At 50.9% G+C, this 16968-nt stretch overlaps 1 protein-coding gene across 3 annotated transcripts in view; it reads right to left on the reverse strand.

The window, feature by feature from the left end:
• The window catches only part of Rbp6 (RNA-binding protein 6), a 1084430-nt gene that overhangs the window by 520502 nt on the left and 546960 nt on the right, over positions 1-16968 (reverse strand). For all 3 annotated transcript variants that reach the window (XM_075684111.1, XM_075684110.1, XM_075684112.1), the window contains one exon: positions 10788-10880. In XM_075684111.1, coding sequence (XP_075540226.1) covers positions 10788-10880 — 93 coding nt within the window. The remainder of the gene's footprint in view (positions 1-10787; positions 10881-16968) is intronic.

Genomic DNA, 16968 nt, shown 5'->3' on the forward strand with positions numbered 1-16968 from the left:
TGCCGGACCCCTTATGGCAAAGAATCTGCGGAGCGCATTAATAAAACTTGAGGTATCCATGCTCTCGATTACTTCAATATGAACAGCACGGATACTCATGCAAGTGAAGAGTACGGCCCACCATTTACTGTTGGCCTCACCGCCTCTGGTGCGACGAGACGTGACTTGCCACGGGCCAAATACATCTAGTCCGACATAAGTGAAAGGTGGCTCGGTGTTTAGTCTTTCTGCGGGCAGGTCTGCCATCATCTGCTGTAGCTGCCTTCCTCTGAGCTTGCGACATGTAACACAAATGTGTATATATGAGGCGATGCTACGCTTAGCTCCGACGATCCAGAACCCAGCTGCCCTGACTGCTCCCTCAGTGAAGTGGCGTCCTTGATGTTTGACCTGTTCGTGATAATGCCGCACAACCAGGGTGGTGACATGGTGTCGCCCTGGCATGATGATGGGCTTCTGCTCTTGCTGGTCGAAATGGTTGGCCCTGCCCAGTCGGCCACCGATTCTCAAAAGACCGTCGGAATCAACCCATGGATCCAGTCTCCACAGAGGGCTTGACTTCGGTAGTCGCTTTCCTCGTTGCAAGCTTTTGAACTCCTCTGAAAAGGCTTCCTTCTGGACAGATAGAATAATGGCTGCCTTTGCTCGGGCTAGGTGTTCTGGAGAAGGTCGCACTTGGTGAGATGAGCTGTTACGCGGGCAGTTTGACACGTTTTCAGAAGTGCCCCGAATTTTGTCCACTAGCCGTACGAGCGTTCCAACTGCGCGAGTCAGCGTAATCCAACTTGAGAAGCGCTCGAACCGCTTGCTGCCGAGTTGTTTCACGTCCACACTGGTTGCGAGAACATTTGCCTGGGGCCGCACCTCCGTGTCGGAGTCCGCATCGACCAAGTCGAACTTGCCCTTCAATACCTGCGAGCAGTGTTCTTGACGATACAAAAAGTCCGGGCCTGTCAGCCAGGTCGATCCTGCCATCTGGGCCGCTGGCACAGACCTGGTTCCTAGATCCGCAGGGTTCATGTCAGAAGGAACGTAGTGCCATTGGTCTGGCCGTGTAGAGCTCCTTATGCGTTCCACCCTGTTACTGACATACACAAAAAACCTTCGCGTCTCATTATGTATGTAGCCTAGGACGACCTTGCTGTCAGTATAGAAGTTTACAGCATCAAGTTCCATATCTATTTCACGACTGATGAGTTCTGCTAGCTCCACTGCCAAGACTGCGCCGCACAGTTCAAGCCTTGGGATGGTGTGTTCCGGATGCGGTGCTAGCTTAGCCTTTCCTATGACGAACCCGACATGACACGCACCATCTGGATATGTCACTCTGAGGTACGCCACTGCAGCCACAGCTTTCGTTGATGCGTCGGAGAATATGTGCAGTTCCTTCCACTGTGCGGTAGTGAGTGAGGCAGGGGCATAGGTGCGAGGTATGTCCAGCTGCTCGAGTACTTGCAAGGAGTCTTTCCACACCTCCCAGGCGGCTCTCTTTTCGTCAGGAAGTGGGCAGTCCCAGTCGCATGTCAGAGCGACTAGCTCTCGGAGGAGGGACTTTCCTTGAACGATGACTGGAGCAACAAACCCAAGTGGGTCGTACAGGCTATTTACCACTGACAAGACACCGCGCCGAGTGAATGGCTTTTCTTGGAATGGAGTCGTAAATGTGAAGACATCCTTCTTCAGATTCCAAGAAACTCCCAGACTGCGTTGGATCGGCTGTGAGCCATTGCTCAAGTCAAGATCCTTCAAATCGTTGGCACGGTCTTCTTCTGGAAATGCTTCCAACACTGTAGGGCAGTTAGAGGCTATCTTATGGAGCTTAAGGTTCGATGCGGCCAACATCTGTTGCGTGCGGCGTATTAGGCTGATGGCGTCCTCGTCGTTGTAGAGAGACTTCAACCCATCGTCGACATAGAAATCCCTCTCAATGAACTGCCTGACGTCGCTGCCAAATTTTTCCTCTCCTTCTCGTGCTGTTCTCCGCAGCCCGTACGTTGCAACTGCTGGTGAAGGGCTGTTTCCAAACACATGTACCTTCATTCGGTACTCTACCACGTCACTGTAGATGTTGTTGTTGCGGAACCACAGAAATCTCAGATAATTTCGGTGGTCGTCTCGTACCAGGAAGCAGTAGAACATGTGCTTAATGTCCACAGTAATGGCCACTGGCTCTTTCCGGAATCGGATGAGCACCCCAAGCAGGCTGTTGATCATGTCTGGACCGGTAAGCAGCACACTGTTTAGAGACAGGCCCTTAAACTGTGCACTGGAGTCGAACACGACTCGTGTTTCCCCAGGCTTTCGTGGGTGGCAAACACCAAAGATGGGGAGGTACCAACACTCTTCTCCCTCTCGAACCGGTGGAGCTTCCTCGGCGTGGCCGTTCTTGAACATCTTCTCCATGAAGCTCGCGAATTGTTCCCTCAGTTCCGGCTTTCTCTTCAAGGTCCGTTGGACAGCAGTGAGGCGTGACTCGGCCAAGCACTTGTTATTCGGAAGCCAAGGTCTTGGACAACGAAATGGAAGAGGTGCTACCCAACTGTTGGATTCGTCCCTTGAGAACTCGTCATCCATCAGCTTCAAGAACTTCCTGTCCTCGACGGAAAGGGAAGGTCTGTTGTCATCCTTCGTTGTGTGGAACAGCGTTTCAGCGACCCCATCGCCACAGCGGTCTTTCCTAGCAGCGTTCTGAGCTGGTTGGAAGCAGTTTGTCGACCCTAGCGTGTCAGCGAGCTTCTCCTTGGCAAGAAAATGATTCTGGCATGGCTCGAAAATGGAGGGACGTCCATTTTCAAGGACGTTTGTTTTGAGGTTGCTCACAGAGTCGTGATGAGCTGCAGGAGACTTATGGTTGACATTTCCGGCATGAAGTGCTGTGGCATGCCTCTCGCTACCACAATCGTCACATTTGAGAACTGTTTTACAGTCTCTTGCAAAGTGGTCTGTTGAAGCGCAGCACCTGAAGCATATTCCATAACTTTTCAGCAGAGATTTTCGTTCATCCAGCGGTTTTTCTCGGAAAGTACGACACTTCCGGAGGGGGTGAGGCTTCCTGTGCAGAGGACAATACTTGGTTGTATCATGCCACTTTGGTGCGTTTGAGGGCGGATGGTCGGTGCTTGCTTCCACGTCCGTCAGTTGCACTGAGATGGGCGTTCTTCTCGTGCCGTCATTCGCAGCCCATCTGTCTGCTCTTGGGAGCCTTGAAGGGGTGCCACTTGCAGTGTTGAGTTTGAAGCTAGGATCATTTCTCGTTTTCGCTTGGTCCCTGATAAAGCTGGCAAAGAACGAAAAAGGGGGAAAGGCGACCCGATGATCTCGTTTGTACTTCGATCCTTTCGCTATCCACATGTCTTGCAAGCGCTGCGGCAGTTTTTCTACGATGGGGTTTACCCCTCTTGCCGTGTCCAGATAGGAAAGCCCAGTCAGCTGAGGGTCACATTTTGCAGCCTCAACTTCAAGAAGCAGGTCTCCCAGCTCTCTCAGTTTCTCGGTGTCCTTGTCGGACAGTCTGGGGAAACTTGCGATTCTCCTGAAGATGGCCTCTTCTATAATTTCCGGACGACCATAGCATTCCTCAAGTCTTTCCCAAACTACATCTAACCCGGCTTCGGGGCAGTCGACGTGCACGGAACGCAGCCGCTTTGCATAGCTCGACGACTCGGCACCAAGCCATTTCACGAGAAGATCAAGTTCTTCGCTTGCCGTAACCTCGAGAGTCCGTGTCATTCCCTTGAATGTAGATTTCCACGCCCGGTAGTTCTCAGGGCAGTCGTCAAACTTCGTAAGTGAAGTACTCACAAGGTCGCGTCGAATCAGATACTTTGCCATGGCGGTCAGTTCTGGGGCGTTAGCTTCATCTCCCTGCTGACGAGCAACGTTCTGGGCGATTCCTTGGTTGTGAGCGCTAGGAGTGCATGGAGCGTGGTCTTCAGCTGCTTCATCAACGTTCTGAAAGACGTAATGCTCTCCGCCGTCATGCCGCTGCGATTGCTGGCGCGGGCCAATGCGCACGTGAGCCTGGTCAAGCACGTAGTCAAAGGTACGTTGAGCGCGGTCTTCGGATGCCTCCTCCACAGTCCGACAGATGTGATGCTCCCCGCCGTGCTGATCTACGGCAGCCTCCAGGATCTCTGCTTGTGCTTCCGCGGCGGCCGCTTCTCTATCCAACTGCAACACATGTAACTCGGTGTCTAGCTCGACTTTCTTGCGTTCGATCTCCGCGGCCGCATTTTTCTCTTGTTCTTCGAGTTTGGCCTTTTCCAGTTTCACCGCGGCTTCTTTCTTCATAAGAGAAGCCTGCACTCGCGCCGCGGCGGCCTCCGCTCTTGCTCTGGCGGCGAGCATGCTTGGCGTTGTCGAGGCGGTCGAACGCTCCGAACGGGCTGAGCGCGACGAATGCCGTGACTGCACAGAGCTTGCCATTTTCTCAGAGCATGCGAGACGAGATTGGTCCGGACTCACTTGAGCAGCGGGCGACTTGCGGTCTTGCGACGCCATGCCGTGTGTGGCTGCGAGGCGAAAACGGAGCTTCGCAGCGCGGAGCCAGCGAGCCGAGCCGCCTAAGCCTAGGCGCTTTGGAGACGCGCGTGGGATGCCGACTCGGCGTTCATCGCGTTTTTACTGTTCTGAATCCGTGGCACGCGTTGGGGCTGCGGCCACTCCTCAGATAGTTAACGAGTCGCAAACACCAAGAAATTAAAACTTTATCCTGTGCATTTACATACTCGTAAAAACGCGGTGCTGCCACAGTCGTGCAGCGCGAAAGAACAAAAGAGGCGCCGGTCGCGTAAACAATGCAATCCGAGAGGGAGGAAACGAGAGTGACGGCGCACGGGGAGAAGGAAGAAGAAGGGAGGGGAGAGGAGTCCAATGTTCGCAGACGAAGGCGGCGCCCGGGCGGGAAACTTGAAATGGACACGGGACAGCACAGTCACTCCTCCACGACATCGCCACACGTGCAACCCGCACGGGTCGCCGTCGAATCGACTCGCCATGGCTTCGCCGACGGAAGCGCCAAGTGGAACCGAGCTGAGACGGTGTCGCAGCACGGCGAGCCTTAACAAGCGCCTGACAGATTGTTAATTTATCCAGAAAAGAATGCTCACGGCAAACAAAAGCGTCCAGCGAAAGGCAAAACCTGAACAGGCAAGTGATCGAAAAAGAGTCGCTCGTGATGAAAATGCATTGCACGTGCTGTTACCAAATTTATTTTAAGTTATAGTCTGGAGTATTACGTGCCAAGACCACCATATGATTATAAGGCGCACTATGTAGTGGAGGGCTTCAGATTAATTTTGACGACCTCTAGGGTTACCTAACATGCGCCTAAATATCAGCACGCGAGAGCGCTTTTGCAATTCAAGTGCAGGCGGTGGCCGAACCCGCACTTGGCAGCGCAACGCCAACGAGCCGCCATGTCGGGGCGTACGTCACACATCCCAAAGAAGCAGCCCCTTTAAAAGCTTTCAGCGACAGCCGCGCTGAGCGCGTGTGCTTCGGCGAACAAGACGCACGCGGGAAAGAGCGAGCCAGTCACACCTTAAAATGGGGACCCGCAAGTGAGTGCCCCGCCGAGGCCCGCGCTTGTACGACGGTAACAAGTGTTAGGATCGGCCTGCAGGGGTACTGCTTCTGCAAAGCTATTTCAGCCTGCTGCACGTGTTTCGATCGACCCGCGGTGGGGGCGCCCTACAGAGAACCAGCGAGGACAGCTCTAACCAACCATGAACTTACTTCAGAGAACTGCGGACTACGGCAGCTCTGGAATTTAGAAGCGCCGGCTGGGGTTGCGCGTGACCATCTGACTGCGGGGACGCAAGACAATGGACACCACGACGGAAACGCTGCATGGGTCAGCTCGGGGAATAAAAGGCACCTTTCCTGACACAAGCCCCGAGTTCTACGAAGTCCGTCTGACGTCGGCTGCGGACCGTGAACCTCGCGCAAAGAAGTGTGTGTGCGGAAGTGTGTGTAAACCGTCCCGCAGAGTGGCGGTTTGTTTACAATGACTGGACGAACGTTTCTGCCTCACCTAGGGAGCTAGGGAACACGAAGTGATTATGAGCGGCTGTTGTCGGCTGCTAGTGTGTGCTCGTCGTCGTACTCGTGAGTTGTGTGCTCGTTTGCTGTATGCTTCGTCTTGCGGGCTCCATTTGGGAGTCACGTTAGACTGTGTAAACGTATCTCTTGTTTAAAATGTAAATACTGTAAAATGTAAAATGTAAATACTACGAAGAGTCAAGGTCCTCCCTGCAACTACGACCGCCAACTCTTACACAAGGCAGCGCAACGACCACGTTGCATAAGTAAAGCGACACAGCATCGTTTCGAGGCAGACCGATGCGATGTGCGGCATGGCACAAGGTCAAGGCTCCCAAGGAAGGCCGCCGCACTTAATCGCGCAGAGGCTAAACGAAAGGCCGCTCATTCCATGTACGCACAGAACGGCCAATTCTTTGATAGAACAAAAAAGGTGGCAACCAATGTGTTGTTCTCTAAAGTGGTTGTCCATTGTTATAGGCTACATGTGATATTGTTTTACTTCTGCACTAATCGTTACCGCCACGATCCACCTTGCCAAATAAAGGGACCCATGTTTCAGAGCATGAAAAGACTGTTTCCAGCGAGTAATAATTTCAACGTTCGAGCGGACAACCTCGAAGGTTCCTTTTTGAGCTACGTCGATCGGCCGTCACTCGCTATGAGGCGTTGACGTGGTTTACTCTACTCGCTCTAACACACTCCTCGGGGCTCAAGAAAATTGATACGACACGGGAGAAAACTTTCACAACGAGATGTGACTATGCAGCCTGCCACGTGATCATGTACAAACGTATGGCGATGCAAGAACAAATAAAGTAAGGCGCATGAGCGGAAGTAAATAAAGGCCTTTACGAAAGAGGAAGAATGCGTTGCGAGCTCCGGGGGGCGCCGGAAGTGGCATCTAAGATTTCGCCAGCAGCCGGAAATTTGAAAGCGAGACCCGTGCCAGGAGCAGCGCTTCACTTCCGCCCTCGCACCGGCGGCCGGTCTGCCCCCGTGCGGCGGCGAGGGTGGCGAAACCGGCGCGTGCTCGGCTCGCGCTGCCGTCTCACGATGCCGACGTGATTTTCGAGCAGACTTTCGCGTCCCTCGGTGGCATAAAAGTGAGGGAACCTATTGTAACGCCGGCGGAACAATCACGCGAGCGAGGTCAGCTTCCTCTGCTACCAACGATAGCAGTTTCATCGCTGAATGGTTTGGGCCTGCGATATATTTAGCTTCAGGCTTGCAGCCTTTAGCGAACGACCTAGTGGTCAACGCGAGAGAGCCCTCTTGCGTTGAATAAACATCAGTCCTAGCGTTCCGGTGGCTGCCGTGTTGAGCGAAAGGGCGCAATGTGCTGCACACCGAAAAAATCCTTGGCGCATTTGGCCATACCTTCGGAGTGTGCAACGTCGGCTTACTGGTTGTTCGTCTTGAAACGATTAAGTTGAACGCCAACAGGCCACAAGGACACGTGCTTAATCTGCCTAATGGTAAAGGCTGACCATATCGACGCACTTGGTGGGTCGTCCATAGCCAAGCCATCGATACCGCTGTTTTCTACAGAGCTAGATTTCCTACGCACGCGGTGATATAACGTTACGTAGGAAATGCGTCCAGCAATGCTCTTTTTTCCACGCAACTGCGTCCGAACCGCGAGAAGCGTGACTCGCTTTAAAAATAAACGCTGCCGTTGCACGCGTGGCGCGTGTTGTCCCCGCGCCTCGTCTGCAACTGGCTCGCGGCCATCTTGAGGTGCGGCTGCATTGCGCGCCTGCAGGTCTTGAAACAACAAATCGCACAAAGCGCGGATCCCGCGGCAGGTGCCCCCCGTGGAAGGAGGCCCACCGGCGAAGTTGCCGGATGCCTGGGCGGCGGAAGCCCGTCCAACACGAAAGGTCAACACGAGCGCGGGCCTCTTCCGCTTCACCGTGTTGCCCCGCGCAGCGCTCTTCTGCTCTGCTTCCACCGTTTACGCAAGCGAGTGTTACTTGTAGACTCTGCACCGGCTGGTAACGTTATTGTTACTTCTTTAAACCCTGCACTCAAGTTACGTAAAAAAAACAACGTTACTGCGTTCACACAACTAACCATTTCCCTCATCGCGTAGCATAACGTGCGCATTATAGCGGCACTTCCCAGGACGTTAGTGTCCCGCCTGTTTCTCTCACACTTGAGCGAAACACAAACAGAAAGAGGGAGCTACAATAAAAGGGCGTTGAGAAAACTCCGTAGGCAGGAACACTTCGCAGTTCTTCTCAACGGTTCGTACGACAAGCGCAAGTTCAGAAACGTCGTAATACCAGCGCTGCCATAAGGCAAAATTGTGAGTGAAAATATAGCCTAAAATTATTCCAACCACAGAGCTTCGTAGAAAAATTACTAGAGGGAACTCTGGAGCTGCAGTCGTTGTCCCACCATGGGAATGATGGGAAATACATGGATTTGCTTGTCTTCGTGCTGGAGACGTTCTTGTGGCTTTGTTTATTACGCTTTGTATGCCGTCGTGGTCGTAAATTTCGGAGCAATTTATACTCTTACAAGCGCAGAAGACGCTGCGAACACGCACATTCGCTACTAATCGCTACTTTTAACCTTGTCGAGGTGACCAAACCGAAACGCGCCAAGCGTCTCAAGAGACTGGCATGTCCGCGATAAATTCATAAGGGCGTTTCGCATCGCTATACGCAATGACTGTGCCAACACGTGTATGCTTTATCGGTGAAAAAACTATAACAGATGGGAGCAGATGTGGACTACGAGTGGTAAATTGTGCAGTGGCTCGATGCGCACCTTACGCAGCGTCTACACAGGCTACTCTCAATTGCACCCGTTCTAGCTGGAGTACCACAAGCGTCACTTACCGGGGAGCTCCATTTCCTTATTTATCGTAACTATTTGCAAATAAATTATGCTGTGTGCAGGGCACACATAAAGGCTGAATCAAGTGCTAATTAACACTAAATAATTTTGTTCCGCTGTAATTGAACAGTGCTCGTCGTGGTGAAATTAAATATCTGTATATGTGGTCAAATTACAATGCCTCATCGAATATCGCAGCTCAACTAGAACAGCCATGCAAGTTATGTAGTTTCAGCAGCTTCAAACAAACTTTACCTCTTAAGAAGTCAATTAAAACATTGCACCATTAAAGTAAGCTTGTGGCATATACCCCCTCCCCCCCCCCCTACACAGTAAGACATTGATTAGAGTGCGCAGACATTGTTTGGGATCCACACACAAAATCAAACACAAACTACATTAAATGTGTCCAGGGGAAAGCGTTAAGAGAGAGAGGTGAAAATGAGATAAAGGCAGAGAGGTAAACCACAGGTAAAGCCTCCGCTTTGCTACCCTGCATTAGGGGAAGAGAAAGCAAAGACGGAATGAAGATCAGGGACAAAATGAAAGGCATGCAAAAAAAAAAGAGGACAGGATAATTATAGCATTTCTAACAGTCCAACGCCCCGCGAAAAGGTCAACAAAACCTTGATCGACTTTCGGTGCGACGACAGTTCATGTCGGCATTCCGAGACAGACTGTTCTGAAAGTGGCCTGTCGTCAAGGCGTGCCAACACGGCCGTTATCGGCAGCCGGTGTGCGCTGTATCGAGGACAGTGGCAAAGTACGTACGTGCTCTACAGTCTCCTCGCCGCCGCAGTGACTGCAAGCCACGCTCTCGTCCATACCGAAGGAAAGCGTTAAGATTAATTAATAATGCGTATGGCAGGAGTGTAACCGTTAGCAACCTTACGGAAATGAGTGACCGTCCCAGACTTGAATCGCGCCGAAAGTTGCGTCGCCTGCAATTGCTCTTTGATACAGTAAATGATAGAACAAAAATAAAATTCGCTAGTTATACGCAGTGGAACAAGACAAGGCTGACTAGCTGGAAGCATGAAAAGACAATGAGGAAAACAAGCACAACGGCATTCCGGTTTGCCTTCTCTCCGCGTACAATATGTATGCACTTCCACGCCAACTACAGCTGATCAATCGACGCATTCGTATCAGTAATTCAGAGAGCCACTTGCATTTTGTCTGTACATATATTCAAGCTTTAGTTTTCGTTGCTTCTTCTTTTTTTTGTGTGTGTAGTAATATTCCTTGGTTTTTTGCCTATGGTGTTCGGAATCAATAATTGCGTTGCGCTTAAACCCGGGGTGCATATTCAGATATATATATATATATATATATATATATATATATATATATATATATATATATATATATATATATATATATATATATATATATATATATATATATATATATATATATGCAGACCCAACACACGCATATATATATGCGTGTGTTGGGTCTGCAAGTATGCCTAATGAAATTACGCCACCCTTGAACCGGCATTTTAACGCGGCCCGGAGTAATGTGTTGACAAGTGCACATGTCATAGTGCTGTTCGTAATTTCGTTAATCTGCATATATGGTCATTGTCGTTGGCATGAGCTTAGCTGCTGCATACTGCTTTGTCTTGTTTTTTTATGTGCTCAATCCTGAAATGGCTCACAAAGGGTTATCCGACAAATAAATAAACAAACAAATAAACGTTACTGGCCAGCGCCGATTACCTAACTGATGCTGAAAATAAAGAAAATATATGGGCCTTAGGACGTGAAACGAGGCAAGTCCAAAACCCATGGCAGATCATTCTTCGTCAAGCTCTCCACAGTTGCGCCCGTTGTCGTGTAATACAGTCTGGATCGCGCGGGCACAAAGAAGCGATGTCGTGCTGACGAACTTACCCTTCCAAACTGCTGGAAGTAGTTCTTGACGTCCTCCAGCGTTGTGGGCGCAGAGAGGCCGCCGACGAACACTTTCTTTGTTCTGGTCACCATCTGTAACGCAACGAAGGGGAAAGAAAAAGGAGGGATGGCTGCATGAGCGCACTGTCGCTGAATAACTGATGCAAAAGGTGCAAATGCTGTAGCAGTCGGAACGTGATAGAACAGTGCCAGAAACGACGCTATTTAAAGCCACCTGCTAAAGCTCCAGCGCCGACGTATCCAGAACATTGAAACGCAACAACAGACAGTCACGAGTAGAACCCCTCAACTCTCGACTCCAAATAGCGATAAAATAAGCTTCCTGCGATGACACAAAAGAGAAAATACATCAGCATGATGTGTCAGCAATATATGCCGGGTGTTCCGGCAGACAATTTCGAAATATTTCAAAGGTTGCCCGTGGCAGATGGCACATTTCGCGTTCATGGGCTGGCGTTACATTGCAGAAGGAAAATGAAATGCATAATCGACGAATTGCGGCATTCACTAATTAAGTTTTTAATTATTTAACAAAACAACGTTTTATGCATTCAAGCACAAAGGTAACTGGAACCCCAACGCATTTGTCCGCAAATTTCGGTAATTACTATCTCGGAACTGGTGTCATCCTGACAATTCGTTCCAAGTGGGTCCGCTTTAGGATATGATAGGAATAACTTTAATAAAGTGCCGGCAAACGACGATTTAACAAGTCGTGACGCTGGCCAAGCGTCGACCCGGGGTTATACCCTACTCTGCACTAGCCCAGTTGGGCCCGTTTGTAGTGGGTCATGAGGCTTGTGCTTCTCGAGCGCACCCCGGGCCTGCTGGACGGCCCATAGTTGTGAGTCCTTGTCTGCAGACTGCAGTGCACTTTGAAGTACTGGCGGGTAAATCCTGGAGGTAGCTGCCGTCGGGAACCTGGTACAGTCCCACATGATGTGCCATTGGTTCGCCGGACCCGCTGCACAAACACCGCACAGCCCACTCGGATAGAGCTCTGGGTGAAGCACGTGCAGCATTGCGGGGGCGAAGAGTGACGCGGTCTGTATTTGTCTTAGGATTACACCCTCCTCCCGACTGAGTGCCGGGTGGGGAGGCGGCATTGTCCGTTGAGCTAAGCGGTAACACTTGGTTACTTCGGCATAACTAGTCAATCTGTCCTTGGTTTCGAACCACCACACGGAACGGTCACTCTCGGGGGCGCGGAAGGTAAGCGCTCGCGCCGCCGAATGGGCCGTCTCGTTGTGGTTCGGTGAGGATGCACACTCGCCGGCGTGTGCCGGGAACCACTTGATACGGACGGTGCTGCCGCGGTCTTGAAGTTGGAGCTTGCCGATGATGGCGGCCGCCGGCGCGCATATTCGCCCCTTGGCAAAGTTGCGCACGGCATTCCTCGAGTCGCTGAGCACGGTGCGACACTCGGCCTCGGTGATCGCCAGAGCGATGGCAACCTCCTCGGCGTCTGTGGCATTCGTGCACCGCACGCTCGCTGCCGTTGTCTTGGTGCCGGTAGCCGCCGCAACGACCACTGCCACGAAGCCTTCCCGCTTGTATTCCGCGGCGTCCACGTACCGAGCGTGCGGGGATTGGGCGTGTTGCTCGGTGAGGGCCTTGGCCCGCGCCTGACGCCGTTCTTGGATGTATTCTGGGTGCATGTTCTTCGGGATGGGGTCCACGTGAATGTGGGCCCGCGCCTCATCTGTGATCTCGCACGGTTGCCGGCTGGGAGCTTGGGGGTTGTAACCCAGGGACGTCAGTATACTGCGGCCCGTCTTGGTGGTAGAGAGGCGCTCGAATTGCGCGGTGAGCTGCGCCTCGGCTATTTCTTCTAGGGTGTTATGGACGCCGAGCTGCAAGAGCCGAGCCGTACTCGTGGTCTCCATTAAACCCAGCGCCATCTTGTAAGCCCGTCTGATCAGCGTGTTGATCTTGGTCCTGTCAGTGACGTGCCAGTTAAGGTAGGCCGCAACGTAGGCGATGTGACTGATCACGAACGACTGGACAAGGCGCACGAGACTGTCTTCACGCATGCCCGCCCGTCGTGTAGAGACTCGGTGTATGAGCCGGATGGCGTCCATTGCCTTGGTGGTAAGCTTGTTGATGGTCTCGTCGTTGCGGCCGCTCTTGTTGAGCAGCAGGCCCAGGACCCTGATCTTGGGAACTTCGGGGATGCGTTGCCCCGATGCAGTCACAATTTTGATGTGATCCCACTCCCGAAGAGGAGCGCGCTTCCGTCCCGGTCGAAGCGGTGTGACGACGAACAGCTGGGATTTGGCGGGCGAGCACATTAGGCCTGTGCCATCAAGGTGCTGCTCGATGGCGGTAACCGCCGCTTGCAGCTGTTGCTCGATGCTGGCGTCGGTGCCGCCGGCCGCCCACAGGGTAATGTCGTCGGCGTAGATCGTATGCCGGACGCCGGTCCCTGCTACTGCCCTCGCTACCCCGATCATGACGAGGTTAAAGAGCAACGGCGATATGACCGAACCCTGTGGAGTACCCGTGCTGCCGAGCTTGTGTTCGGGGAGCTTGAGGTCTCCGGCGTACAGTTCTACCGTGCGGTTGGTCAAGAAGTCTTGAATATAATTGTAGCTCGGTACCCCCATGTTGAGTCTTGATACTTGTCCTAATATGGCTGAGTGTTTGACTTTGTCCAATGCACTTTGTAAATCGAGACCCAGAATTACTTTGCTGTCTTGTGTCTTGTTGTCGACGATTTCTTGTTTGAGTTGTAACATGGCATCTTGTGTGCTGAGTATGCGCCGGAAGCCGATCATCGTGTCAGGATAGAGGCCTTCCTTCTCTAGGTATTCCTGCCACCGGTTGGCGACCACGTGCTCCAGCACCTTGCCCACGCAGGACGTTCAGCGAGATGGGACGCAGGTTGCCATGTCCAGTGGTTTGCCCGGTTTCGGAATCAGGATCGTTCTTGCCGTTTTCCACTGTCGGGGGAGCTTGCCCGAATGCCAGCATTCATTGAAGTAATCGGTTAGGGCCTCTATCGAAGCGTCGTGGGTCCGCTTTGCGAACTCCACGGCTAGAATTTGCAAATTGCAATATGGGCCACAATGTAATTAATTTAAAACCTAATTAGTGAGTTTTGCTAATTAGTTGGTTATGCATTTCAATTCTTTTTTTCTGCAAGTAGTGCCCGCCGCTTCATATAGACCACCTCATGAACTATAACTGTGGTATCTGCTAGAGGCAAACCTTAAGAATTCGTGAAAGTGTTCGCTGAAACACCCTGTATACGTACGCGCCATCACGCCTCGAGCTAACCTTTCGAGCTCAAGAACTTGTCTGCACGTCTTCAAGTGCCGGAGTGTGTCAGAATGTCACCTACAAGTCTGGTGAACACACCACGACCTTGACGTCATTTCTGGCTTCCCGTGCCAGACAGTTACGCGACAGCTTCGCGTCACGAGTAATCGGATGTCATTTCTGCAACGGTTTTCTCTCTGGCCGCAACTGACGACCAGCTTCCTTCCGACGGTCACTCTCCCCTTGCTGACTGTGGGCGCATTGCGTATCCCGACTTGGTCGCCAACCGGCGACCAAGTCTTGCTCTACGTGCTGTACGTGCTCGGATGCGTCGGTAGAGCGACGTGCTCTACCGACGCATCCTGCAGCTACGAACCACTTTTGTCCAATGCATGAGTCAGGCGCGCCTTTCAGGAAAGAGCAGTCATGGACAACCTGACGGGACGTGGAGACCGTACAGAAAGCAGCAATAGTGGTACATATTCGGTGAACATGCAAAATCAAATAAGTTTACACCACTGGTAATGTTGAGATGATGCAAACATTACACATAACTGAATAAGAAAACAATACAATTATGGTAGTTATGACATAGCTTCTGCATGCCTATTCAACTGTATGAATGTCATAAATCAATTATACAGTTTATAATCAACAAGCGGTGTTCACTAATGCAACCAGAATGTTCGTCATTGAGACCTAAGCTAAAGTTAATGCGTGTAGCCACATGATTGATTATCACGGGTATTTGATAAGCCACAACAGTCCTTCCATAACTTGTGCGTGTTCGTGGTGTCGGTATCCGCTCATAACGCAGGGCATAACTTGAAGCTTCACGTGTGGTGTGTAGAACGTTATGTACATGTATGTAGAGCAGCAGTCTACAACTGTGCAATTTTCTCGCGTTGAGCAAATTCATTGGAAGAAAGGAGACCGCGCAAAAAAAGACACGAGAGAGCGACACGCGCTGCGTGCGTGTCGCTCGCTCGTGTCTTTTTTTGCGCGGTGTCCTTTCTTCCAATGAATTGGCAACAAGTCCAAGCCTTGAGAGAAAATCATGTTTGATAAACAAGGGATCAATTGGTAAGCCTTTACCTTCACCATGACAATTGTCAAAAATCCTCAGCGCTTTCTTTTGCATCACTGCCAGTTTGTTATAATCAGCAGCCGTTGTAGTGCCCCACACTAGTGTGCACTGAAGCAAGAATGGGGCTAGCAGCGACTACGACATAACGTCTTCTTTAGCTGCACCTGATTTGGATGAGACAATTTGAATAAACCAACCGCTTCGCCTAGTCCCCAGGTGAGATTGGTTACATGTGCGATATATATATATATATATATATATTCAGCGCTAGCTTATTCACCTGAAGCCAGTTTTCAAGCTCAATTTGGTAGTTATTTATCGCATTGTTTTCTAACGAGTGTACGTGAAGAACAAAAAGATATGCTAGTGTCCTCGGCGAACATTACTAACTTTGGTGCGTTAGGGTTATCAAATATATCATTTACGTAGAGCATAAATAACACGCACCCTACAATCCACGCTTCCGGCATAACTTGCTTTACCTCAGTAGTGGGAGATGTAACGCCGCCAATTTTGACAAACAGTTTCCCATAGTCATGCAGTTTCTATAATGAAATGACTCGATTAACCCTGTCAAACGCTTTGCTAAGATACATCAATAGACCAACAGCGTATAGTTAATTTTCAATGTTGTTCAGTATTTTATCTTCATTATATAATAAAACCAGATTTGTAGATTTCCTTTCTGGTAACCGTGCTGTACAATCATTTATTACGTGGTGTTCAGATAGAAAATTCGAGAGAAACTTGTTAACATTTTCAAAGGCTTTATATAGCGCAAGGAGTACAGAAATTGGCCTGAAAATACATATATCACCTATGGCACCACTTTTGTGCATTGGACATTTGCGGTCAAGTTTAGGATCAGAGACAAAGATTCCAGTTCAAACATTCGGTTGATGGCATGTGTTAGGGCTGCACGAGCTGCTGCATATTTGACGGGCACGATGCACATGTTCCCGCCGAGACATTCTCGCCATTGTCCCCCCCCAGCCCGTTTCGTGTGACGGAAATAAAACAATTGAGTTTGCTAGGCCTACACGTCACGGCCCTCAGTAATTACAGGTTTGGGCAGTGGAGCCACCTTTACAAGTAAGTCCCCAGGCTTGGTAAAGTTATTCATTGGTTTTCACAAACGCTTCCACATCTGCAATACGACGCTTCAGTTATACAAGCTGTTAAGCTCGTTCTATAGTTTTCTAGGAGAGAGGTATTAATAATAGTACGTACTTGCCATGGTGGCTTTGGTATTACGCTGCTAAGCGCGACGTCGGGGCAAAAAAGCCCGGTCGAGGCGGCCGTATTTCGATTGGGGTGAAATAAAAAAACGCCCCGTGCATTGGGAGCACATTAAAGCACCATCATCATCATCATCCTGGATACGCCCACTGGCGGGCAAAGGCCTCTCCCATACCTCTCCAACTACCCCGGTCATGTGCTAATTGTGGCCATGTTGTCCCTGCAAACTTCTTTATCTCATCCGCCCACCTAAGCTTCGTGCCGAACAGAGTCTGCAGTCGCGCTCTCAGCAGCCTGGTGAGACCTTTACCAGCTACATCGAAGATGTCATCGATCTCTGTAAACGCGGCGATGCGTTCATGACTGAGGGCAATAAAATCAAGCATATAATGTAGGGTATCGACGAGGACGTGTTTCAGATGCTCATTTCAAAGAGCCCCTCTACTGTTGCCCAAGTTATTGAACTGTGCCAAAGCTATGACGAGCTCCGCCGTCAACGCCTCCTCACCCGCCGTGCTGTTCCCCATCAGGAATCGCTGTCCGGCTTGACCTCTCCTTTTCAAGATTCCACCC

Source organism: Dermacentor variabilis, chromosome 3 (genome assembly GCF_050947875.1).
Source record: "Dermacentor variabilis isolate Ectoservices chromosome 3, ASM5094787v1, whole genome shotgun sequence".
Classification (NCBI taxonomy): domain Eukaryota; kingdom Metazoa; phylum Arthropoda; class Arachnida; order Ixodida; family Ixodidae; genus Dermacentor; species Dermacentor variabilis.